Consider the following 23333-nt stretch of genomic DNA (forward strand, 5'->3'; position numbering starts at 1 on the left):
GGGATGCAGTCGCAGTAGCGCCAAAAGTGGCCGCCCCTGGCCAAGGCCAAAAGTTGCCGATTGGCTGATCGAACAAAGACACATGGGAATGAATTGGGGCTAGATTAGTGTCCGAGGGCTAAAATAGCGAGCAATTAATTAAGGTGACAGCTGAAAAGTGGCGCATGGACTCCATGGAGGCGTTTGATGTCATAAATTTGGTTCTCGTTTCTCCACATGTTTTCTTCTATGCTCTACTAAAGGTGCCTGCTTGAGCAAGCAAACCTCCGTCAACACCTAGGTACATAATACTAGCAGGATATCTGGTGATTGGTAAACCGATGGTTAGAGGTGGTCTCATTCTTTTCATGGAATATTACCCTCATCACAATCTTGGGAACCTTGGGACTTTGCGATGGGGTCTTCGAAGACGAGGTTGAATTGGGTAAGCAAGTTGCATCAGTCTTGTCGTCCACCTAAATCTTCTCTTCTTGTCTTAACTTCAGCACAATCTTTGAATAGTACGAAGGAAGCACCTGGCCCGGCATCACGATATTCTCCGGCTTCGTCCTCCTCCCGCCCTCAAAAGTCGCATCATACCGCATCAGCAGCTTTGCAAAAATGATTTGAGTCATCCGAACCCCCAGATACCGCCCAGGACACATTTGCGAGCCGTATCCGTAGGCCAAAAATGTGTTGCTCGCGGTTGTAGCCTTGGTGGTGACAGTGTTGGTTGTCTCATCGTAGAATCGATAGGGATTGAACTCCTTCGCGTTCGGATAGTTGTCTTCATCGTTGTGGATCATCCAAGACGGCGACGAGATGATGTTGCCGGGTCTTAGGACGAGGCCAGACTTGAGCTGAAACGGCTTGAGAATGGATCGTGTGACACTGACTAGAGGGCTGTTAGTTTGATATGTTTCCAATGTTGCTTCCTGCATGGACCACCGGATGACATGCAGGGACTCACATAGCGTTGGGCCGTCGACGCGGAGAGTTTCTCGCGTGAAGCTCTCGAGACGCGGAAGAGAGCTCATCATCTGCACAGACCATTCGCCGCCGTTCTCCGCGAGCGCCTTAGCAATCTCAGCCCGCAAGGCTTCAGTGAGACTTGGATCCCGGATGGACTCAAAGAGAAGCTGTGTGACGAGGCAGGCGACCGGGCCGGCGCTATCAAAAGCCGTAAAGACCACCTCATCTGAGAAGATGTTGATTTGTCGCTCTTCTTCTCTCCTAGTCATGGCCGTGGCCTCGCGTGTAATCTGGCCTCTCTCTTCTTTCAGATCAAGCATTGCTCTAAGCAGCGTGTATTTGTCCGGTGAATAGTCACGTTCAGTCAGCCGCCATGTCGTAATCGTTCGCCTAATTTCCGGAATGATGAACGATTTCAGATGCCTAATCACTCTGCGCACTCTGAAGCCCCACGGCGAAAAGTACCAGAACAACCTCCTGAGGGGTGCAGGAACCCAAAAGTAGAGGTGAACAAAATGCGGCACATTGAGGCAGTAATCCTCGATGTAGGCCATGTACTCGGGATTTCGGGAGAAATGGGGTCCAATGAGGAATGACGCGGCAACTAGATGGACCAGATGCCATATCTGAAGGAATCCTGCAAACGGCTCTTGGTCTATAACCACCAAATGTTAGTGAACCATAAAGCTACGATTCATAGAGGCCTGGTATACCTTTGGCAAGTGAGTCAAAAACTTGGGGAATCGATTCATCGCTTTGCACAACCACCGAGTGATGCAGTGAATCTAGGGTCATCTCATTAGTTATCTCCGTCTCCATCGGTGTAGATAACACCTACTCATGTTCTTGTTCACTGACTGCCGGACAGCGTCGACATGCGAGCGGCCCAGGATATTGGTATGAAGCCGAAAGTGATAACTCTGCACATGGATCAGCTCATTTCGTTTTCGTAGGCTTGCATCGATGACTCACATCTTCAACGGCCTGTAGGAAGCTCATCTGGCTGAGGTCGGCATTCTTCACCTCGTCGCACGTCCCAGGGGGCAGCACCAGGATAAAGTCGTCGTGCTGACCCCAGTACGCCCACGGCTTGAGCTTCTTGCTGAACTGATGACAGTTAGCCACAATTCCATTGTAACAAAATTTCAGCCTTACTGTGTCGTATCCGCGTTGGATGACGCCTTTCAGGTCCGCTTCGTTTTCGGTCCATCGCAGCCGCTTCCAGAGATATGGCGCGTCGCCCACAATGGGGATGTTTCCCAGCCTCCTCCGCTGCTGCTGGTAATTGAGCCAGTCAAAGAACACGACTGATATGACGGGAATCAATATGCTGATGGCTGCAGCAACAAACGGCCTTTCCCAAGCATTTTGTAGCTTGTCAACAAGAAGGCTCCTAGCCGTCATATTGTGCAAATGACTTGGTTCCATGGTGATAGCTTCAAAAGCAAGGCTTTCGCGCGAAACGAGAATCACAAAACAGGCAATATCATATCATCATACAAATTTTTATAAAGCATGCGGTTGGACTCTCCCATTCGGTCACCGAAAACGCGTCGCTAACAGTGTACACTCATTGGACCTCGACTCGTCACGTCGCACATAGCGGGCTACCCTGCAAATTCCACCAACTCTCGAAATTTTGGACCATGAAAGCAAGAGGAAGATGGACTACGTACTGCAACTCGACATGGTAAGGAAATCTGAAAACATCATTCAACTCGCGTGTAGAGATGGTGGTCGTAATACCTGGCTGTAGTTGTCCTGCTGTGACTTGCTCCCCTCCTTCTATACTGGCGTAGCTGTCTCTGTGCATTCACTCGTCACGGTAGGGACACGAGAAATGAGCTCAAACTGATCACATATCACGCCATCAGCCTCAGAATATCAATAGTCCGTGTTTTTCCTGGTCCATGTACCTAATAAAACCCATATCTACGACTGTCTCGCATTCCACAGCTCAATCCACCCCATAATCGTTCTCAAGCCCCGTGAAATATCACCCAAAAGTAGGGAAGCCGACTTCGAAAAACTATCCTGCTTCTTCCCAGTCACCAATCTCTCGCGCTCTTCCACCAAGGCTGCCAGCTTATGAAAGCGAGCCTGCAACGTCTTTCGAAGGAACCTGCATCGCACTCGTGATGGAACTTTATAGGCCCCAATGCAGAGGGCAATGCCCTCGTTTGAGTTATCAGACGTCGACTTAGGCCTCGCAATGAACTCGCTGCGAGCAGTCTTTTGCAGGATATCGAGCATCATGCGGACACTAACAAGCGCCAGCAAGTGCACGAAACTATCAAGCCGACAATTCTTGCATTTGTGCAAAAGACACAGAGACTCCTGCACTTCCTTCTCCAGCATCAACACGCAGTCCATTGGCATGGAACATGGGCTCTGCTGCTCTGCCTTTAGACTCGCTATGCGCTCTGTGATTGTATCCATGCAGTTGCAGTGCCCCTGCCTCAACATGACCCGGGTTTTACGCCAGGACAGCTCAGAGCTGCCATCACAGCTGGCTTGAACGCTTGGTGATGCATCGCTAGGCTGCGAAGTATTGGACGGAGAGCATGAGCTTACTTCCTGAGGAGAGTAGCTCGCTTCCAGAAACATGGCTGATGGAAGACTTGACAGATGACCCGACTCGTCTTTGTTGCTTGGAACTGATCGCGATTCGCGTCGAGATGACTTTGTTGAATGCCTGCAAGTACACGGTTCAGATGAGCTTTCCTGGCGTTGCTGTGTTGGCACAAAGGCATTTGCATCGTCTCCGGTACCAGTATTTGGCAAGGCAAATGAAAGGATCTCCTGAGGTCCGAACAACTCTGCAGGTACCGCTGAAGTTGTGGCTTGTGGTTCGAGGGACCCCGACAGACTGTCCAAGAAGGACGGCATCCCCGTGAATGAAGCCATATCACCAAGCTCCATCGGAGACTCGGCTGACAGGAACTCCATCGGATCATCATCCTGCTGCTCCGAGTTCTCCAGTCCATCGATGCCTTCCGATGCGTTGAGCTGACCCAAGTCACCGAACAGAGGGACCCAATTCTCCGGTATCTGCCCGGCATCAGACGCCGACGGCTCACCCGGTTGTTCAGCCTCCGCGATGCAAGTCTCAGCTACGGGTGTCCGTGGCGGCCTAGTATCTGCAGCCGCATCCTCCGGCGATGCAGCCTTTGCGGTTTCGTTCTCGTTGGGCTCAGAAGTGCTTGGCTGTCTTTGGTTTGGATCATTCGCGGCGACCCTTTTCGCTCTTGGACGGCCCATTCGACGGGACAAGCTGTACACGCAGTCCACCCGGTGCACCGAGCATCGACGACATGATGGCTTCTCATGGCCGCACTTGACTTTTGCCGTTTGACAATTATCGCAGGAAGTTCTGTATTTGGGGATTTTTCCTTTTGGTCGAAGTCCTTCGTGGCCGGTCATCTTGCAAACTGATGCGATCTGCCGCAATTGTTCGTCAAGGTTGCCGACTATGACTCGTAATACGGGGAGAGTCTCTGTCTGCCGATTTCAAAACGCATCTTTCCGTCACTTGGAGCGCACTGCTCCATGTATTTCTCACAGTAGTCTTCCGTATGTGTTACAGAGAGGGGATGATGACACTGTCTGTATCACGGGTATAGTAAAACAAGGTGCTGCGAGTCTCTCATTGTTTCACAATATGCTCTGCCTCAGTAAGGGGCTCTTTCTGCAGGCTCAGAGCAATTGGCTATCTCAATAAACGGCCGAAGCACAGCATGGGTGCGTTATGATCCTGGAGATGGGTGGAGACAGCGGCTACACGAGACGGCCTGGTCAAAGCGACCGAGATGTTTGCTTATTCACTGATTTAAAGGGTCGAAAGATGATTGATGGTCAATAATAAAGCAGGTTGAGAGAGGCGTGCGTAAGATGGGGAGGAACATAATAAATTCCAAATACAGGTACATGTATGGTTTGAGGCTTCTCTTCTTTGACAGGGTTGTCCAGAGTTTCGAGGTTCCGACACTGTTTTCGTGGCCACCCCCGACGACCCGATGTGTGACCATGTCTGCCCCATGATTTTACACATCCACACCGCCAGTACTCCGTAAGTCGAGGCAAGAAACACACTCATGGAGTACGAGTTACTCATCTCGGCTTGCTTTGGCTGTTGTAACCCCCAATCCATCCAAATAGGATCCTAATGGCCGCTCTAGACACCTTGATGGACAGCTGAACAATGGACGTGTAATGCTGAGGGAGTGCTTAGATGCTAATCTGGGAGACAGAGGTCATAAAGGATACCGGTTGACCTTCTAAATACTGATTCAGGTTGAAATCCTAATCTGCAAAGAGACCTATCTGACTCTACAATTACGATGAGGCTGAGGGTAGGCCAATCAGAGGCTATTCTGAGCACCGCTCCATCTTAATAGACACAATTGATGAACGGCAGTCATGCTTCTCACGATACCATCCATGAAACTGAGACGATCCATCACCCTGGTCTTCATTGGCCACAAGTTCCGTATCCATCTCCCAGCTGAGCGCCATGACATTGCTGGCTCCAACATGTAGTAATATCCGTAAGCCACAGACAAGTAGAAATCCCAGGATCAAGAGCATGCCTCTTCACTCAGCAAACACCCACTTCTGTATTCAACATGCAACGAAGTGTCTGCAACTGCTCCTTCAACGGCCTTCAAAAGATCTCCTCCAGCCTCGGCCAGGACACGCTCTCCTTTGACACCATTCTCCAGATAGGCTCCGACTTCATTGGCTACTTCCAGACAATTATCGACTGCGAGAGATGTGTCACCACGAAGCGCATGACGAATATCCTGTCCCAAATCACCTCACGGCTCGTCTGCTTCTACGAAGCGGCCTACCTGAACGCTGCTACCACCAACGCAATACATCCGAGGGCACGATCGACCAGCGACGCGGGGCTACTACTGTCACCTCCTCTATCACAGCATGGTCAACCGAGTCCTCTGTCTCCTGCAGCACAGCCCGCGCCGAACTGTCAGTCGATGTTTGGCGAGATGAAGCTGGGGAGGCTTACGCTTGAGGGGCACGAGGCGAGGATACTGGCTGAGGTGATTTTGGTGGATACTTGTCTCGAGTTGAATGAAAAGATACAAGAGTGGAGGCTTGTCATGGATGAGATGGCGGAGGCTACTGGGGAGCAGTGTGATGCTGCCTCGTCGAATTGCTTGGATAGACTGGCCAAGTTGATTGGCTTATTGCAGTTTGACGGGCTTCCAGTACAGAGTTGTTGAAACTTAGGACACTATCAACCTTACCACTTACTACATGTCATTACTTGCACTTATCCATGTATGTTTGTTAGTCTTCAAATGTTGACTCTCGGATGACCGTCGGCTGCTTCCGTCTCTTGAAGTCTCCGTGATGTTTTCCACTTTGCTGCGGTCTAATCTTACCAGCAGCCTCAACGGAGACATATTGCCAAAAATGTCATACTCTCACCCGATCGGTGGGTTTGCAGGGGTTCTGGACCAATGAACTGCCAGCACGAATGTTGCACACGAATTTGGACTCATGCAATGCTTGTTCCGCGACGTAGTACATCGCTGCTGCTATGGGGAAAAGATAATTAATTTTGCCCAAAAAGTATCCATTCCTATTTATATGTGAGAAATGAGCGGGTATGGAATATTGATTCGTCTGATAGACCGGTCCTGAGGTGGGAGGTAAGGGACAACTGTTAATAGCAGGGGCAAAATCAAGCCAGGGGCGCAGGCTGCCTTACATCCATCAGGCCAAATTTTCTAAAGCCAAAGCGTATAGATCCAATCTAGATCAGCGACGTGCTCAAGGAAAAATAGGACCGGTGTTGATGATTTCTCACAGCTCGGTTTCTTGCAGCGGATTCCTTTCGCCTTGTGCCTTCCGCCGAATTCCTCGAAGACCGACGTCTCATGAAACCTGTCGGTGATCGAGAACTCAAATATCGGTTGCCGACATATTACATGTGGTATTGTGTGACTAGGTGCTAAGTACACCACGAAGAATGATATGTAGTCCAACCCAAGATGTTGCTGTAGCCTCTCTGTTCCCATCAGCGCACACTACCCTCCAACTTCATTGCCACCAATATGCCCATCAACGCACAGTCTGCAAAGTCCTTGGACACGGACGTTCCGGACAAGCCCCTTATCTTTGTCGTTGAGGGGCGATACCAGAACTGGATCAAGCCAATCATCTTGCTCGAGTGTCTCAACAAAGAGTATGATGCAGTCTGCCTGGATGGACCCGCCACTAGGACCGACTGGTACACCAGACTCCATCCCCAGAGATATGTACCTGCCATGATTGATAGCTCCATGGGTAAACGTGTTACCTCATGGGATAGCTCTCAGATCCTCGTGTACTTGGCCAGCAAGTATGATGTTGAAAAGGCATGGGGAGGGTCTACTGTAGCGGAAGAGCTGGAGATTGGAAACTGGCTGACTTTTGAGACTGCATCTCTTGGGTATGTAATCGGTGATCTCAAGCTGTTGTAGGGCACTAACTGAGACGTGATAGTCCCACTGCCAAGTACTGGGTCTGGTATGCGATCCGGAAGCCCGAGGACAAGAATCCAAAAGCCCAAGAAAAGTAGGACACATTCTTTCGTATCAACAGTTTCAGGAGCTGACCATAGAATTCAGGATGCTCAATGACCTGAAAGTCCAATATGGAATCCTTGAAAAGCATCTTTCCCAGCCCGGCCAAGAATTCATCGGGCTCAAAGATCGGCCAACTATTGCAGATATTGCCATCTATCCTTTTGCAGACGATCCAACCATGGAGCGTATGGGCATAGACAAGAATGACTATCCGGCACTGAAGGCATGGAGCGAGAGGTTCGCGCAGATTCCGGGCGTGAAGAAGGCTTACGATGAGATGGACTCTAGAAAAGAGGTCGTCATTGGAGAGTGAGGCATTTCGTAGCGTATAGCGTACTAGCCGCAATATATTGAACTGGAACCCCCCGGTCCCTCTTCAAGTTGAATGAGCTCGATGGCCGAGGTCATCATCCGATTTAGGACATGTATATATCATGGGCCTTCCATCCTTGAAGTGCTAGAGCTTCTACTCAACTAGACTGTAAACAAGCTATCAGGTATCGCTCAATTCTGCAGCGATGGAGTCGTCTGATCACTATCTGAGGCGGGCTGAGAAACTTCTCGCGGGAACTCCGCTAATTGGTATGTTTCTTTTCATTGATGGTCTTCTGAAAGCTACTGACGACGAAAGACGGACATAACGATTTTCCGTATATGATACGCGGTTGGCATTTGGGCAAAGTCGGCGATGTTGATGCTCGCCAAATGCCGGTCGCCCATACTGACCTGGACCGGCTGCGAAAGGGCCGCGTTGGAGGCGTCTTCTGGAGCGCCTACGTGCCTTGGTAGGCTCTCCTTTCCATACTTTATTGTCAGTCATGCTAATAACGAGTCTGATAATGGTAGTCCGAAGGAAAATTCGACGGATAACTTCTCGACTGCTGTCCACTATGAGAGCCTTCGAGAGACTCTTCAGCAGATCGACATTATCCACACCTTAGTCGAACTATATCCCGACACTCTTCAGATTGCACGATCTTCCGCGGAAGTCTGCGAAGCTCATGCTTCTGGCCGCATCGCAAGCTTTATTGGCGTCGAGGGCTTGCACCAAATTGCCAATAGCGCCAGCGTCCTGAGAAACTTCCATCGGCTAGGCGTGCGATATGTTACTTTGACGCACGATAGCAATAACCTCTACGCGGATTCAGCTGTAAGTACTGATGGCTAAGCTGAGCAAAAGTACGGTCTTGGGACTAATTCAAACCGAAAGAACGCTGCTGCTCCCTATCATGATGGACTGTCTGACGAAGGCGTGGAGATGATTCAAGAGATGAATCGAATCGGCATGTATGTATACCATTCAATTTCCAGAGATTGTGAGAAATTAACGCCATCAGGATCATCGACCTGTCACACACGTCAATCCAAGTCCAGAGACAGGTATTGGACATCTCAACGGCGCCGGTCATCTTTTCCCATTCCTCTTGGTTCGTGCATCCCATCCATCCCCCTCTCCGCGCTGTGAAGGAGCAACCTACTGACTTCATGTCTAGTTCTGCCGTAACTCAGCATCCTCGCAATAGCCCAGACGATGTATTCGATATGCTCAAGGCAAATGACGGAGTCTTCATGGTTTCGTTTCTTCGTAAGCTCACCGACGCGGCTGATCCTACTCTAGCAAGAGTAGCGGATCACATCCAGCACGTTGGAGAAAGAATCGGGTATGAACACGTAGGGATTGGCTCCGACTTTGATGGTACCATGCAAACCCCCGCTGGACTGGAAGACGTGTCAAAGTTCCCTTTCCTCATTGCGGAGTTGCTGCGACGGGGTGTGTCTGAGGAGTCTGTCAAGGATATAGCGGGGAGGAATGTGCTTCGCGTGTTGGACGAAGTACAACAAGTGTCGGCAAAATTGGTGGCAGAAGGCACAGCAATGTTACATGATCGGATTGACCCGATCTGGGATGAGAAGATTAGGGAGGAAGTCAAGAGGGTGCGCGGCGTTGTTGAGTGACGGAGACATATGGTGAGGAGACAACCCAGTCTGCTAGTTATATATGATGTTTCTATCAGAACCAAAATTGATACCGTGCGCCTGTAGATCCGAGATGTTCACAGAACTTAGTTCGCCAACGTCTTCCAGTGAATCTTACCGCCATCACCCGAGCCCAGAATATACTGATGCACATAATCGTGATACAACCACATGATTCGATACGCCCACACAATTATCCACGCAATAAAAGCCGGACAATTCCCATCCTCATCGACTCTCCAGGTCGTAAGTCGAACTAAGCGCTTCAGGAACGGCCTCCATCCCATATCAAACACCAGCTGGCCATACGTCCGATCACGTCCTTCAAGCTTGACATAGCGGGGGAAGCTTTCCAGATACTGGATGTATTTTGGTGGAAGGTTGTTTTCCATACCTCCATGCAAGAAAAGATCCTATACTGGAGTCAGCACAGCAAAGAGGTATACGGTCTAAATAGAAGGCTTTCCGACGTACCAGGTATCGAGCACTTGGCGTGCCGTTGGGGCGCAGTGGCCACTTCGCCTTCAGCGTGTAGACGTCAAACGACTCGCTAGAGATCTTGTGGCTTTCATCTATCTGATATGCCTTGAGCTTGACAATGTCGTATACCACTCCACTGCCTTCCGTCACAAGAAGCTGGTGGAACTCGACCGCCGTCAAAAGATGGGCGAGGCCACAAAGGGATGGCACAGGAGTCTCTTGGTTTCCGTGAACTAGTTGAATTCTTCCTGTTCCGCCATTTGGAAGCTCCTCAATGCTCGCATAGCACGGCTCGGAATAAGGTATACCGAAAATGTCAAATGTTACGTAGTGAGTTGGCACATTGACGATTCTCGTAGCCAGGGGAGTAATGTTGCGAATTTTCATGGCACTGGCCTTCATGTTGGAGCCATATCCGAGGTACCATATGAACTCATCTGCTTGGGCTGCGATTTTCCATATGGGGAGCTTTGTCTCGGTAGCCATTTGAGCCGGTGGCGTCTTGTGAATGTTTCGAATAGGGTGAATGTGGCGGGCTGAACAGCAGAAGAACAATCGGGAGAACAGGTTCCGTTTACGAAGCTCGGTTTCCGAGGCTAGAGCACTGTCGGTGGGAGAACTTTGTGATGTGTTACGCCATACTTCTGGTACAACTTCGAAATAACCAGGGGTGAAACTGCTCCAGCAAGGCGTATACCACGAGGAAAGGCGGTATTCAGTAAAACCTGAGGGCAAACGGAGTGTATTACAATAGCACAACATGGTATAAGGTACTCATGGGCAGTATATACCCTATTTGGCGTTGTGTTCCGCAAAGTCACCGGAAATACTGTAGATACATGATTTAAAGCTCCTCTACTATTCTTCACCCAAAGCGCACATCTGTAGAGGTAAAGCTACACTGTGATATGCTTGACGAGTTCGACCGCACTCCTGGAAATAAATATCGTTCTCAGCGGCACCTCCAACCCCAAAGCCCTTAGCCGATGCCGAAGCTTGACAGCGGCATTAGAATCCGCTCCAGCCGAAAAGAAACATGTGTCGGGCAATATCTGAACCTGAGGCTTATCAAAGCACAGCGCCATTTCCCTCTGAACAATGCCGACGACCTTTGAGAAAGTTGTCAAGCCATGCTGGTTGTCGTTGGTTGTCTCCAAGAACGCATCCGTAGGGCCTCCATTCCTGGCAGCAAGACGAGTGTGTAGTTCCCCCAACGAAGATTCGTCCGCAATTGCTTCCAAAATGACCTGTAGCACATCTTCAAGGGTGCTTACAAGAGTAGATGGTAGTCGAGTTGTATCGTGCTCGATATGTAGTGACCAGCGGTCGGAGTCGAGCTCGAACCACTCTAGCATCAACGGGAACTTGGATCCCTCAGCAAAGCGCGGAGATACGGCGACCTCGCAGCTCGGCAACTTCAGCCACGTAGAGAGGCTCGTTTGAAGAGGATGAAACGTAACCATGCAATCAAAAACTGGATGCTGAAGGTGACCGCCTGAGATGTTGAGCGCCTCCAAGATTCTAGAGAAGGGTATTGCGTTGGCTAGAGCTTGGACGGCTGAGTCGCGCACGTTGGTCAGAATCTGGTTGAAATTGCCTTCTGGAGATGATCGTGATGAGTCGAGCTTTATGCGGACGGGAAGCCGGTCTAGGAACTGTCCTAAAGATTCGCGTTCTTGTAGAGACGGACGGTTGGCGTTTGGAGTGCCGAGTATAATGTCATTTTCACCCAGAACCGACCGCAACAGGAGAGCAGCAATAGTGAGCGCCATGTGATGGTGAGTGATGCCCAGTCGTTTGATAAGTGCATTCAGCCTGACAATGACGAGTCCACGGAGCTCGCGTGTGCGGGACGTCCCTTGGAAGGCTGCAGTCGTCGAGGGGAGGAGTGGGATCTTGAAGCGAGAGGGCATAGAGCTTCTGGCATCGTGTCCGGCGAGGTAGTTTCTCCAAAACTTTTGCTCAGCTAATGAAGGGGAGTAATGCCAATGACTCGAACTAAGATGCTGCGGACTCTCGTGTACCTTTACGTTCTTTCCAGCGTATGCGTCCGACACGAGGCGAAGCAGATTTTGGAGCGTACCCAGATCGGCGATGCTATGTGAGGTGACAATGACAATCTGAACTGTTGGTTTGCTCCGTGCATTTTCGCAGTCGTCCGGTTGGCGTACAAAGTGGACGCGGATCAATTCATCGTGGGCCAAATCGAACGCATGATTTGTCTCTGCCGTTATGTCCAACCCTTCGACCTCAGAAACTCGAGGCACGGAGGCTCGAATTTCTCTCCTCACACCGTCGGGCCCTTCAACAAAATTGGACCGAAGGACTGGATCAGAAGCTAATGCAGTGCTGAAAGAGTCCAGGAGCTTGGTGTATTCCACTTCACCGTAAACAGTGAGTACGTTGGCAATATTGAATGCTGTAGTGGTGGTGCCAACCTGGTACTGGAACCAGACTTGACGTTCGAGTTTTGTCAGCTCTTCTGTTGGCAATGTCTTGACAATCCTTGAGGTTTTTACGCCAGATCCTGATGACCCTTTAGCTCCCAGCATGCTTTCGACTGTGTCGACCTGAGCTTGAAAGGTCGGAGATTGTAGCAACTCGCGAGATGTGATCTCCACCCCAAATATTGCTGTGAGTTTTGTGGCAAGAAGAAGGACCAACACCGAGTGACCACCCAGGGCAAAGAAATTGTCCGATGGTCCCAGGTTCACCAGAGGTCCCAGTTGAAGGACTTCGCGCCATGCCTCTGCGAGCTTGGATGCGACACTCTCACTCATCGGTATGGATCGTTGGTCACAAGACTCATGGACGAGGAATGACTTTGAACGGTACATCTCTTCCAAAGCCTTGTTATCAATCTTGCCATTCATCGATCGCGGAAAGTCGTTTATCGGGATGATTTGCTGAGGCACCCATGAAGGAAGCAGTGTCTTCTCCAGCCTGCCACGAAGCTGACTGATTCGTGCTTCAGTAGAGATCTCTGCCCCAGTGGATGAAAATGTGACATATGCCACCAGCGCTCCATCGACCGCAAGAACAGCACACTGAGAGACGCCATCGGCGGTTGGTGCCGACAAGATTGCATGCTCTACTCCATCGAGCTCGATGCGGAATCCGCGGATTTTGACTTGACGATCCATTCGTCCCATGTAGATGACACGGTCATCTTTCTGGCGGTTTCCGTAGTCACCGGTACGGTACATCCTCTCATTGGGATGCCATGGGTCGGACAGCACGCGCAAAGCCGTTTGTTCTGGGGCGTTGATGTATCCTTGAAGGACTTGTACACCTGCGAGATAGATCTCGCCCTGTACTCCTTTCCGCACAGGATTCTGCTCATCATCAAGGAGACACATGCGAGCCGTGGCGCAGGATGTTCCAATCGTGATGGCGTCTCCTTGAATCATGCGTTCAAATGAAGTACTGATGGCACACTGCCGATGGAGTTAGTCGTGGTTTACTACTCAAGGCGAACTGCCATACCTCTGCTGGCCCGTAGGCATTGTAGAGCAGCCTTTTTGTGGCAAACTTCTGGATGATCGGAGCAGTGATCGCTTCTCCAGTGGAATAAATCTGAGTACATCTCTCGTTAGATGAGTACATATGATTGGCGAATGGAAACCTACAATCTCAAGGTCTGGAAAATGGTCTGGTTCCAGAACCGACAGAACTGCCGGCGTCATTGTCGCCGTATTGACTCTCTGAAGATGAGCATAAGGATCTGCCGGATCTCTTAGAACAAGCGTTGCTCCGTGCAACAGCGCAGAGAGTATCTCCTCATTGCAAACATCAAATGCGGGCGACATGAACTGGGCAATCCGTCTGCCGGGCGCTGCAAACATGGTAGCCTCGGGATTGCTCTGAAAGGCCAGGAATGATCGATTCGTCGTGGGAATGCCCTTTGGTGCTCCCGTAGTCCCGGAGGTAAAGATGTAGACGAGAACAGAATCTGGAGAGCCGATGTCTGATGGCCTTGTGACATCTTCATTTCCAGTTGCGTGAGAGAGCAGATCCTCTACAATCAGTGTCTTCTTTCCTGGTATTGTTGGAACATTGTCTTGCTGTGTCGAGTTTGGGACAAGGACGGCAGCCGCTCCGCTTGCTTCAAGCACTGTTGCTTTTCGTTCCATCGGCCACTTGGGGTCAAGAGGAACAAAGGCGCGGTTCGTCTTGAGAATCCCGAGGAGGCCTAACAGCCACCCAACTGACCCATCGCCATACACAGCAACAGCTGTGACATCCGTATCAGCCAGATGCCTGTTGATGTTATGAGCAATGGTGTTGGTTTGCTTCTCGAGTTCTGCATAGCTAAGCGCTACGCCTCGATGGTCTTCAATAGCAATGTTTTCGGGAAACCGGTCGATCGAGTCTTCCAATGTCTGCTTCACCGTCCTTTCGCTTTGTAGGATCCTTACTGCCTCTGCTTGCTGGTATACTGTCTCTTGAAGCCCATTCAGCCTCATGCAGTCGCCCACATAAGCATGCTGCAATACACCACGAAGTGCTTGCTTAAAGTGGCCGCCTAACCGCCGAACTGTGTATTCGTCGAAGATGTCGTCGTTGTACAAGATGCGAAATTCGCCGTTGGACTCTATCAGCAGAGCCAATGGAAAAGCACTGTTCTCGATAGACTCGGCGCGAACAACTGGCGGATTTGAACGCTCATCGGGAAGTGCTGGTTGAAGCGAGACCAGACTGCTCATCGAGCTGCCGATGCCGACTTGGTCTGACCGTGCCCAAGCATACTCTCCCAGCGTGAGAATGTCGCTCATTATCTTTCGAAGGAGGTCGAGCACTGCTTGTTCTGCATCTAGATGGACCACCAAGGGTAGAGTTGACATGTATAAACCGATCGTGTTCTGATGCTCAGGCTGCGACGCTCTATTAGAGAAGACCGAACCAATGGCGACTGCAGAGTTTCCCTCAAAAGTGCTCATTGCCATGGCCCAAGCCGTGTAATAGACACAGGCTGCCGATAAACAGTTCTGGCTCGCAAACTCAGCGACCTCAGTACTCGAGACTGACGATCCAAACAAGACGGTGTTGTGCTGTCTTGTGGAATCCCGCACTGTTCCATTGGCAACGTTGAGCTGTTTGAGCGAGCCATTGGTGAGGCAAAAATCTTTCAAATACTCGGCGAAGAACTTTCTGGCTTCTGCGTCCTTCTTCTGTTGCAGGGATATCAGCCCAAGGTTCGCTTCTACTGAACTAGAGCTGCTTGGAAGCTGTCGTCCTCTTGCAAGACTCTCAACGTTGTCCAGTACCATTTGTAGTGAGATGCCATCCATTAGACTGTGGTGGACTGTCAGGACGACGGTCAGTTCCTCGACATCTTTTGGCATATTGAGCGTCGGTGTGGCTACTGGGGTCGCGTCTGGATAGTATGCGATAAACTCCAGTGAGCAACCTAACCCAACACCCATATCGGCATTATCAACCGCATCTTCGTAGTCTGCCAAGTTGCCAAATAACCGCAACTTGTGTGTCCTGAACGACTTCTTGTGGATAACCTGCGCGCCGCATCCAATAGCGAGGCAAATCTCTGTCCTGAAAACCGGCTCAGCTTGCCATATCGCTCGCCATGCTCTCTCCATCATGGTCGCGTACCGGCCAGCGTAGGCCAGTTTCATCTGGTTGACGTTCTTTGAGCTGCAACTTAACGTTGGAAAGGCAAAGGCTAGCTGTAGACTGGTCAAAGGACTGATGTCGAACGCCTTGTCGTCCAATGCAAGGATACTTCGAGCTTGGCTTCGGAGCGCTGCGAGCTTTTGTGTGACGGCGAAACACTCGTCTGCCGATGACTTGGATGCTTCCACTTGTACCTCGAGTGTGTTATCTGACGCTTCGGCTATCTCCTCAAAGGTTCGACAGCTGAAGAGGTCTCTTGGAGAGATGGTCAGGTTTGACTGGCGAAGGGCAGAGACAAGCCTGAAAGCTAATAGGGAGGAGCCGCCCAGCCTCAAGAATGAATCGCCCGGCTGTATCTGCCTCCCACCATCTCCTAAGCGGCCAAAAAGATTTGACGCAGCATTGAGAATCTTGGACAGCCGGTCTTGCTTCTCCGATGCCTCAGTATCCGGTTCCTGCGGCACAGGGACAGGAGCTGTCACGACAGATCGTTGTTTGGCTTTCCCATAATCCATCGTAGAGATGATTTCCAATACTTTCTTATGCTGTAACTTGCCGTTTGGAGATACTGGAAATGACTGGACAGCTTCGATCCGGTATGGGATGCAGTAGGAGCACATGGTTTGCCTTGCCATTGCTAATAGGTCCATAGTGTCAACCGTCTCTGGCGTCACGACGGCGACGATGCCGTCTTCTGTAACCGCTGCACAGACAGAAGTGACTCCGAGCAACATCCCTGCACGACCAAGGGCGTTCTCGACATCCCGATCCAGGTTCACGAGGAAGCCGCCGTTCTTGACTGTTCGATCTTTTCGGCCACAGAACTCGATCAACCGGCCACCTGCTGGGCTTGGCACCCATCGACCGTAATCGCCAGTTTTATAGACTCGTCTTGAGTTCCAATTGATGAAACTGCTGTTGGTCCGGAGGTCGTCCTGGTAATATCCGCGAGAGACACCGTCGCCAGCAATGAATATCTCGCCCTCGATAAAGTCGTCCTCAATCGCTTCGAAGTCATCGCCGACAAGCCAGATCGGGCTTTCCTCGATTGAACCTCCAATGAGCTGAGGATTTATGCTCTTCGTGACTGGATCACGAGATGTAACTTGTATAGAGCCCATGGAGGTCGTCTCTGTCGCTCCATATCCGATCAGAACTCGGACACCAGCATCTACCAGCGAGGCCAGCAGCTCCGAGGTTGCCGTTTCGCCACCAAGAATGATAGTATGCATGTTTCCCAGAAATTCTGAATTCGGCGTAGATTCCATGAGGGTGTTCAATATTGAAGGCGTCGCTGCCATTACCGTGCATGAAGAGGCTTTGGCGTAGATGTCTTCCGCTTGAGCTGGGACCAGTGTACCGCCATTGCCCAGGGCTGAGAAAAGCATACAGGCACAAGCTATAGATGCTGGTGAGCTGAGGTTTCATAGTCGCCAAGTATTCGACTCACCATCAAAAGCAACTGACAAGATATGAAGTAGTCTATCCCCAGGAAGAATATCCAGATTCATGGGACTCGTCTGTGAGTACAAGCAGAAGGCTTTGTGTGAGAGGATGACCCCTTTGGGACGTCCGGTACTGCCACTGGTAAAGATGATGCAGGCATCGTCGCTTGGTTGTAGAGAATATGAAGGCGTGTTGGGGCTGGAAGGAGGAGGAAGCGTCGTCATGTGCAAGACGTGATGCGATCCATTGGTCGCTCTGAATGGTTCTGCGGTAGTGTTGATGATGACCTGGCTTTCGACCGTCTCGCAGACATAATCGATCATTTCGGGCGACCATGTCTTGCGATCAATGGGCACAAAGCAGCCACCGGCCTTCAAGATGGAGAGAATCGCCACGATGTTGAAGCTTCCGTGAGCTGTTACTAGCAAGACGGGTAATCCACCGCCGACTCCCAACACGGAGAGATCATGGGCCAACGATGAGGAAACATCATCGAGCTCCCTATACGTCAAGGCTCCATCTTCGTGATCGATCGCGAGATTCTCCGGGTACTGTCGAACGGACAAAGCGAACAACTCGCAGAGATTGGTCGGTAGTGTTGACATGGCTGCTAAGGACTACTGCACAACGATGACAACGATGAAAACGAGTCTGCAGAGTGATGCAGGAGTGTTAGTATACCAACTTCTGTTCTTTAAAGATCTGGCCCTGGGATCAGCATCCTCAGCCTAGTGTTTGACGATTCGCCTACGCCGACGACCCGATCGACATCGGACTGTCGGTTACCGAGCGTAGTCGATCTGATGTTGGATTGTAAATGTCTTTGAACTTTCACCAATAATAATTGGAGGCCTGGAGTGAGAAGCCAGATTAAGCCAGTCTGTCTTGATGCTTGACATTGATGAATGTCACAAACCCAAGCAACACAACATTTGCGTCTTACGCATTTCCATCGTCTCGCTCTGAATCATGCTTTGGAGTGTGGTGAACAGATTGAGCCCTAGCCAAACTTTGGCAATTACTGGCCTGGTTGCCCTGCTCTTACTGTGTATTGTCGGAATTCTCGTTAGGGATGCTCAGAGAAAGGTCAAGACCGTGTTTCTGGACGCGATACCACTGAACCGCATCGACTAACACATCAAACAGTTTTCAGCGCTATTCGGTCGCATTACACCCTTTCCCGGCCCCTCGTTCTGTTTCCCAAACGGCCAAGGCACTGAAAAGTTCTTCAGCGGCCGAGACGCAGCCAAGAGATGGAAGGCTCGTTACGGATCCATCTACAGTATCTGGTCAGGGCATAAGCGAGAAGTGTGAGATTCTCCCACAGTCACTTTCATATAAAAGATTAGCGCTGAACATGCATCCAGTGTCATAACGAAGCCAGAACACGTTCAAGCCTTTTATAAAGACTCTCATACCCATGTCAAAGCGTCCGATAACAACTCGGGATGGCTTTTTGGAGAGCTCCTGGGCTCTTGTGTTGGCGTCGTCAGCCAGAAGCGCTGGGTGAGAGTTCGGACACCGTTCGAACACCATTTTACTCGTCCAGCCGCTTCGCAAAGATGTTCACTGTTCATTGATGAAGCAAGAACATTTCTACAGTCGCTGAACAAGAAAGAAGAGAGTATCGTTCATGTCACAGACGACCTCAAATACTGCCCATTCTTCATGGTCGCCAGCATCTTCTTCGGACCTCTGACGACCGGTCAACGCAATGAGATGTACAGGATTGGACCCTTGAGAGAAGATCTTTTCCGACATGCTTTCAGTGGCGGTGTCAATCGGTATGCGTTTGCTAAATATCTACCAGGCTCAGCACTGCCGAAGCTTCGCGAGTTCCAGGCTTTGTGGGAAGGTTTTGTCAAGAATGCGTATAACGGAGCTGGATCCAGCAGCGGAAGCGCCATCGCGTCCCTTTGGGAAGCAGTAGAACATGGAGACATCTCCAAAGAAGAGGTGAGCCCAGACCAGGCTGTTCTGCCTACTGCAATCAACTGACAAAAGCAGCTTCTTCAGACCTTGGACGAGTCTCTATTCGCGAACCTCGATGTCACCGCACACGCACTCTCGTGGAGCATCATTAGGGTTGCTCATCACATATCGCTTCAGAATGAGATTCGGCAAGAAATACAAGACAACCACCGATCAGAACAGGAATATGAGGACTATCTTCGCCGAGACAATACTCTCCTGGCTGCTTGTATCCTGGAGGCATCGAGGCTTCACCCAATCTTGCGTAAGCCTTCTTCACCGTAGTTGGCCATATCATATACACTGACAAGAACCTGTAGCTTTTTCGAACCCAGAAGCCGCCCCGACCGATAAAATCGTTGGTGGTCACAAGATCGCACATGGTGTAAGGCTCAAACGAGGCTTCCTTTGGAGACAACAAACTAACAACAAATAGACCGATGTCATAGTCGATGCATACGCAATCAATGTCGATAACCCTTACTGGGAAAATTCTACGAAGTTCAACCCTTGTAGGCACCTCGGTCAAAAGGATCAAGCGCGACGGTACAACATGTGGCGGTTCGGATTTGGCCCTCGACAGTGCTTGGGAAAGAATGTGGCCGATATCATTCTCCGCGTTATTATCGCTGAGATACTACGATGCTACCAGATGGACGTTGTGGGCACAAGGGGGATGGATGAGATTGAGCTGCAGGCGGATAGCTGGATCGGATTGCCTGACTGCAAAGTGAAGTTGACTCCATTGGCAGCGACACCTACGAGTAGTGATTAGATGAGTTTTCCTTCCTGCACAACGGGTACATGAAGCTTCTATATAAGTAATTGGCATGTTTCTACTGAGGAAATGTGTACGGCCTATGGATAGGCAGTCTTCGTGGTAAATGTCCGTTGGCACTTCTACAAACCGATGCCTCTCCACCAATTCGAAAATCTCACATAGAAATCCACCTCATGCGTAAATACTTCTTCATACCCCATCGCCTCTTCAATCCGTCGTAAGCCTTCAAGCAACTTCTGTTCAGGAAGGGCAAACGTAAGCCGAAACCAACCAGGCTGGGGCTCAGAGTAATCAGCACCGCTGCCGACAAACACACCATGCTGGGAACACTTCTGCACAAGCGCTTCTTCCTTTTCGAAAGTACTACAGCCTTCTGACAGTCGCAACCAGATGTACAGTCCAGCGACTGGCTTGTAATAGGACAAATCGTGAAACTCGGCAAACTTTACGGCAATCTGGGCAGCTGCATGCAGCCGTTTCGTGTTGAGATCCACAAGTTTCTCAAGCCTTGCGGTGTCGGAGAGCATCGGAGTGACCATGACTGTGGCGGCGTTGCAAATCTTTGCGTTGTTTAATATGGCTTGGGACATTCGCAATGGTTTGTTGTCCTGGCTGACCAGACATCCCTAGCATACGTCGGTTAGTCCAGCAGCAGCCATAGCTCGGACGGAGAATGCCTTGACGTACCAGCCTCATACCGCTGCAGCCAAAGTCTTTGCTTATGCTGTAAAGAACATGAACTCTTGATTGCTCAACCTCAAGTAGACTCAAGTCTCTTGACAGCACGGAAACGAACTGCGTCTCCGGTGAGCGATAGACATTGTTGCTTTTCCCGGAAGACTCTTCCAAGTCGCCAAATGTTGAGAGTGCATAGATCTCATCCGAAACAAAATGCATGTTAGCTTGCTGGCAATACTGAAGCAAACCGTCGATTGCCTCAGTTGGGCAAATATGTCCATATGGGTTATGAGGATTGCAGAACAAGATGCCTCGAACTTTGCAGGTCGCTTTCTCTGCAGCGTCTCTATAGGCTTGGACTATATCTCCTGCAGAATGAGAGTGTTCAGGTGAGACATAGACTGGTAACAACTGTACGGAGTTCCGCAACACTGCCGAGACCTGGAAGCTCCCTGTTATCGGGTCAGTTTCTGCAGCCCGGACTATCACCATGAGAGCCTCATCTACTCACCCCACATTGGTGCTGTCACCAGCAGACCATCGCCCTCATCGCAGATGTCATTGATTAGTGTATCCAGAACAGCGCTGAGACCAGTTCCGGTCACGATATGCTCCGGTCGAACTGGAACCGAAGGCGAGAAGAAATGGTTGAAGAACATGGACAGACTCTCTAAGAGCTCAGAGGTTCCTCCTAAGCCAGTGGCATACGACAGGTGCTCCTCTTCTAGGCCCGTGACGCAGTTTCTTTTGAGCATGGACAGTATTTCCGGTCGTAGAAGCCAGTTCTCGGCCGTCGCCATGTCGATGTTGGAAGCATCCTTTGACCCTTGTCTTGCGAGGGGCCGCTTGAACTGCTCCAGGAACCAGGCGTTTTTCTCGGTCGCTCGACGTGATAACATGTTGCTCTTGGTGAGGGGTATAACGGTGTGCGAGATCTTAGAAGGATAGCAGACGGCTTGGGTATGATACACTGGAATCACTTATCCTTTAGAGTATGTCAACGACAGTTGAGTGTTTGTACGTGTCTTCTTGAGCAGTAATTCAATATTACAATTCTGTGCAAACAAACGCATAAGGCAGCGATCCAATACTCTGTCGAATGGCCATCAATTACTTCGAAAGCAACGACGGACCTGTGGTATGCGAAACGCCAGTAAAACGATACTCGATTGGGCTGATAGTCGAGTTTCTGCTGCAAACAGGGCACGCTTCGAGGCAAACAGTACAAGAATTTCTGATTTGCAAACGCCGCAAAAGGTCCATCGCCAGCTCTTTGCCACCTTCCCGTGCCTAGTTTGCCATCAGTCACAGCATGGCTTGGGAACGGGTCGGCACCCGAAAAGTAGATGGAGCTCGGGGACCGAATAGAAGTGGTGGAACATTAAAGCTTCCACCGTAACGACACGATAAGGGGAGATATTTGATGACGGCCCAATGATCCATTACAGTAGGAGAAGCCCCGTTGTATAATCTGCAAGTTTGCCGCATCGATTGTAAGGTTAAGATACCATCTCAGCGAAACATTCGAACAAATTAGCAGTGATAATGGCCAGTAACGCCAAATCCAGCGAAATTTCGCCGAATGAGGCGGCGAGAAAGGCCTACATACTGCCCAACAACCGGAAGGAAATCGAGCGGATGAAGAATCAGCATGAATGGATCAAAGGCTCATTTGGCGGCTTGATTAAGGCCCCGATCGATTTTGAGACAAAGAACCAGAAAATTTTGGATTCTGCAGCTGCCGATGGTATGCCTTGTTTCTTCACTCTGAATACTTTGTTTGCTCATGTTTGATAGGTACCTGGTTGTGCGACGTGAGCAGTTTATTCCCACCCGAGACGGAACTCGTAGGGTTCGATATCGCGTAAGTCAGAGGAAGCATTCAATGTTGAGCTTGAGACCTAATGTGACCTTTGGCAGACCAGAGCTATATCCGCCACCAGAAACCCTTCCAGCCAATATTCGTTTAGTTCTCGGCGATCTGACCAAAGATCTTCCTGCTGAGTGGACGGCCAACTTTGATCTGGTCCATCAACGTTTCATCTTCCCAAGCTTTTCCGTCGAGATGATCGAGAGTATCCTTGAAAGGTTAGCAAACTGCGTCAAGCCTGGCGGCTGGATCCAGCTGGTCGAGCCAGCGGCGAATGAGAATGTCTCCGGTCCAGGCCCCTCAGCCTTCACCACGTTACACAAGATCGCAAACCTGTTTATGCAATGTCCAAGTCCTAAAGAAACAGTCCTATCGCATCTAACAAAACTTGGATTTGTCAACATCAACGTCCATTCAGTGGATATTGTCATTGGCAAGTTCCAGGACAATAGCGAGCTGGATATCCGTGGGCGGAAGAGCATGCGAGCAGCATTCAACAACATGTACCCTATGACAAGGCAAGTCTCCCTCCGCTATACCAGATCAATCAACCATGCGCTAATTCCTTTTGTGCCTGCAGCCATGAAGTCCTAGACATGTCTCAAGAGGATTGGAGCACCTTGTTGGACCGATTCGACCGAGATCTGGGCACTTATCGCACCGCCGTGAGACATCACATCATCTGGGCTCAGCGACCGGACAAGGCATAGATTCACCCTCCAATCGGCTGCCCAATGGCATGGATTGGCAGACCATGGACCAATATCCCCGTATCATAGATGCAATGCGATTGCGTTTTATAGAGAGCCAATAACAGCCATGAATAGGCGTATAATAAACATATGACCAGAAATCGTCGACCCTTGGACCCTCGTCCTTGCTGCTTATGGTCCCGTCCGAGTCTCCACAATCCAGAGATCCGCGTCTCAGTCCCACTTGGGCCGAGAAGCAAAGG

The 23333-nt window shown here is 50.3% G+C and overlaps 9 protein-coding genes across 9 annotated transcripts; 5 read left to right on the forward strand and 4 right to left on the reverse strand.

Moving 5' to 3' along the window:
- Window positions 1–455: 455 nt before the first annotated feature.
- On the reverse strand, window positions 456–4374 carry BBK36DRAFT_1172759 (cytochrome P450; the record flags this gene model as incomplete). The annotated part of the gene is made up of 7 exons (XM_024895778.1): window positions 456–874; window positions 950–1606; window positions 1790–1871; window positions 1924–2058; window positions 2107–2387; window positions 2698–2754; window positions 2952–4374. 7 exons carry the CDS (start codon window positions 4372–4374, stop codon window positions 456–458), a joined length of 3054 nt encoding a protein of 1017 aa, XP_024745523.1.
- Window positions 4375–5576: 1202 nt separating this feature from the next.
- On the forward strand, window positions 5577–6194 carry BBK36DRAFT_1144998 (hypothetical protein; the record flags this gene model as incomplete). Its single annotated transcript, XM_024893719.1, has 1 exon — window positions 5577–6194. The coding sequence occupies one exon, from the start codon at window positions 5577–5579 to the stop codon at window positions 6192–6194; it is 618 nt and encodes a 205-aa protein (XP_024745524.1).
- An 837-nt stretch (window positions 6195–7031) lies between these two features.
- BBK36DRAFT_1129980 (glutathione S-transferase) lies at window positions 7032–7857 on the forward strand (the record flags this gene model as incomplete). The annotated part of the gene is made up of 3 exons (XM_024891793.1): window positions 7032–7408; window positions 7462–7533; window positions 7587–7857. 3 exons carry the CDS (start codon window positions 7032–7034, stop codon window positions 7855–7857), a joined length of 720 nt encoding a protein of 239 aa, XP_024745525.1.
- A 205-nt stretch (window positions 7858–8062) lies between these two features.
- On the forward strand, window positions 8063–9500 carry BBK36DRAFT_1129766 (hypothetical protein; the record flags this gene model as incomplete). The annotated part of the gene is made up of 6 exons (XM_024891770.1): window positions 8063–8126; window positions 8176–8329; window positions 8391–8694; window positions 8755–8831; window positions 8882–8971; window positions 9038–9500. The coding sequence occupies 6 exons, from the start codon at window positions 8063–8065 to the stop codon at window positions 9498–9500; spliced, it is 1152 nt and encodes a 383-aa protein (XP_024745526.1).
- A 107-nt stretch (window positions 9501–9607) lies between these two features.
- Window positions 9608–10487, reverse strand: BBK36DRAFT_1172763 (hypothetical protein; the record flags this gene model as incomplete). Its single annotated transcript, XM_024895779.1, has 2 exons — window positions 9608–9934; window positions 9996–10487. 2 exons carry the CDS (start codon window positions 10485–10487, stop codon window positions 9608–9610), a joined length of 819 nt encoding a protein of 272 aa, XP_024745527.1.
- Window positions 10488–10897: 410 nt separating this feature from the next.
- BBK36DRAFT_1129911 (non-ribosomal peptide synthetase) lies at window positions 10898–17683 on the reverse strand (the record flags this gene model as incomplete). The annotated part of the gene is made up of 4 exons (XM_024891785.1): window positions 10898–13438; window positions 13488–13577; window positions 13631–17031; window positions 17083–17683. 4 exons carry the CDS (start codon window positions 17681–17683, stop codon window positions 10898–10900), a joined length of 6633 nt encoding a protein of 2210 aa, XP_024745528.1.
- A 364-nt stretch (window positions 17684–18047) lies between these two features.
- BBK36DRAFT_1172765 (cytochrome P450) lies at window positions 18048–19824 on the forward strand (the record flags this gene model as incomplete). Its single annotated transcript, XM_024895780.1, has 6 exons — window positions 18048–18164; window positions 18225–18388; window positions 18446–19034; window positions 19086–19314; window positions 19370–19434; window positions 19486–19824. 6 exons carry the CDS (start codon window positions 18048–18050, stop codon window positions 19822–19824), a joined length of 1503 nt encoding a protein of 500 aa, XP_024745529.1.
- A 125-nt stretch (window positions 19825–19949) lies between these two features.
- BBK36DRAFT_1129768 (PLP-dependent transferase) lies at window positions 19950–21407 on the reverse strand (the record flags this gene model as incomplete). Its single annotated transcript, XM_024891771.1, has 3 exons — window positions 19950–20456; window positions 20518–20956; window positions 21016–21407. 3 exons carry the CDS (start codon window positions 21405–21407, stop codon window positions 19950–19952), a joined length of 1338 nt encoding a protein of 445 aa, XP_024745530.1.
- A 646-nt stretch (window positions 21408–22053) lies between these two features.
- On the forward strand, window positions 22054–23088 carry BBK36DRAFT_1163252 (S-adenosyl-L-methionine-dependent methyltransferase; the record flags this gene model as incomplete). Its single annotated transcript, XM_024894514.1, has 4 exons — window positions 22054–22255; window positions 22306–22372; window positions 22429–22881; window positions 22959–23088. 4 exons carry the CDS (start codon window positions 22054–22056, stop codon window positions 23086–23088), a joined length of 852 nt encoding a protein of 283 aa, XP_024745531.1.
- Between the last annotated feature and the right edge of the window lie 245 nt (window positions 23089–23333).

Source organism: Trichoderma citrinoviride (genome assembly GCF_003025115.1).
Source record: "Trichoderma citrinoviride strain TUCIM 6016 unplaced genomic scaffold BBK36scaffold_18, whole genome shotgun sequence".
NCBI lineage: Eukaryota > Fungi > Ascomycota > Sordariomycetes > Hypocreales > Hypocreaceae > Trichoderma > Trichoderma citrinoviride.